The sequence below is a fragment of the Cicer arietinum genome, chromosome 5 (genome assembly GCF_000331145.2).
Source record: "Cicer arietinum cultivar CDC Frontier isolate Library 1 chromosome 5, Cicar.CDCFrontier_v2.0, whole genome shotgun sequence".
In the NCBI taxonomy this organism is placed as follows: domain Eukaryota; kingdom Viridiplantae; phylum Streptophyta; class Magnoliopsida; order Fabales; family Fabaceae; genus Cicer; species Cicer arietinum.
Genome location: NC_021164.2, coordinates 4,693,330 through 4,694,659, shown reverse-complemented (window position 1 = coordinate 4,694,659; position 1,330 = coordinate 4,693,330). Strand labels below are relative to the sequence as shown.

The 1,330-nt window shown below is 40.8% G+C and overlaps 1 protein-coding gene across 1 annotated transcript; it reads right to left on the bottom strand.

The window, feature by feature from the left end:
• Positions 1-1,090, bottom strand: LOC101499876 (prohibitin-3, mitochondrial-like). Its single transcript, XM_012712183.3, has one exon. The coding sequence runs from the start codon at positions 994-996 to the stop codon at positions 157-159; it is 840 nt and encodes a 279-aa protein (XP_012567637.1). The 5' UTR covers positions 997-1,090; the 3' UTR covers positions 1-156.
• Between the last annotated feature and the right edge of the window lie 240 nt (positions 1,091-1,330).

The window sequence follows — 1,330 nt, the reverse complement described above, 5'->3', positions numbered from 1 at the left end:
GAAAAGAAAACTTCTAGATTTTCATATATATGTGATTCGACCATAACAAAGCTTCAATCCATGACTATTACTGCTATTCAAAGCCTTGCAATTAAAAACTAAACACAAGTAGAAGAAAAAAATGAAAAGTGAATAAAAGAATATTACCAACTACAATCAACGGGGAACATTAAGAGACATGATCAAGTTATTTCCACCAGGAAGATAAGAAACATTAGGCGATTTCGCAAGCGTCCGAGCAACTTCCCTAGAAGCCTCAATCCTCCTAAGTTCAATCAGCCCCATACCAGCAGCAGCAGTAGCATCAGAAATCAACTTAGCAGCATCACTCTCACCCTCAGCACGAATAATCGCGGCTCGACGCTCCTGCTCAGCTTTCATCACAACAAATTTAGACCTCTCAGCTTCTTGTTGAGCCACCTGCTTCTGCTCAACAGCACGCGAAAATTCCGGACCATAAGATAAATGCGTGATCGACACGTCATCAAGAAGGATGTTGAAATCCTTAGCACGTCGGACAAGGCTATCCCGGACAAGGGCAGAAACCTGCGGACGCTCCGTGAGAAGCTGATCGGCATTGAATTGCGCGACGACGGCTTTCAGAACCTCGTTACCGATCGAAGGAAGGACTTTATCGTCATATTCGAGACCGAGATTTTGAACGATCACGGGGAGTTTTGCCGTATCAGGACGAGAGAGGACTCTGAGGCTTAGGTTAACCATTTGAAGATCTTTGGTGCCGGAGACAGATGAGAAAGTGTGAGGACGAGTTCGGATGTCGAAGATGTATGGTTTTTGAACCCATGGAATGAGGATATGAGTTCCTTCGCCGATTGATTCGTCGAGGATGCCGCGGAAACGGTCGAAGAGAACGGCGCGTTGGCCACCGTCTACTGTGTAGAGAGAGGAATTGAGAGCGCTGGCTGCGGCGCCGAGACCGATGGCGGCGCGTGCAAGATTTGTAAGGAAAGAGACTGCGGCTTGGCTGCTTCCCATGGTGGAGTTGGGGTTCGAAAAAGGTTTAGGGTTTAATACTCTCTATCACTTGACGCTCACAAAAGTCTCAAAACTCCTATGTTATTTTGAAAAAGTTTCTTATTAGCTCTCTATATAAATAATATAAATTTTTAAAGTCCGATCCATTATTATATTACTTTTTTGGGTTTAAGAGAATAGGTAATGGATCTTTAATATTTTATTAATTTTTTAGATTCTTTTTAAAAAATTTTGAAATTTTTTTCTAAAAATTTTAAATTATTTTTTCTCAAAAAATTGTGAAAAAAATTCGACGAAAATCAAATTTATTTTTTGAATTATAAAAATTTCAAAA

Excerpts from the sequence above, each read along its gene's own strand:
- LOC101499876 (XM_012712183.3), bottom strand. The coding sequence starts at position 996 with ATGGGAAGCAGCCAAGCCGCAGTCTCTTTCCTTACAAATCTTGCACGC.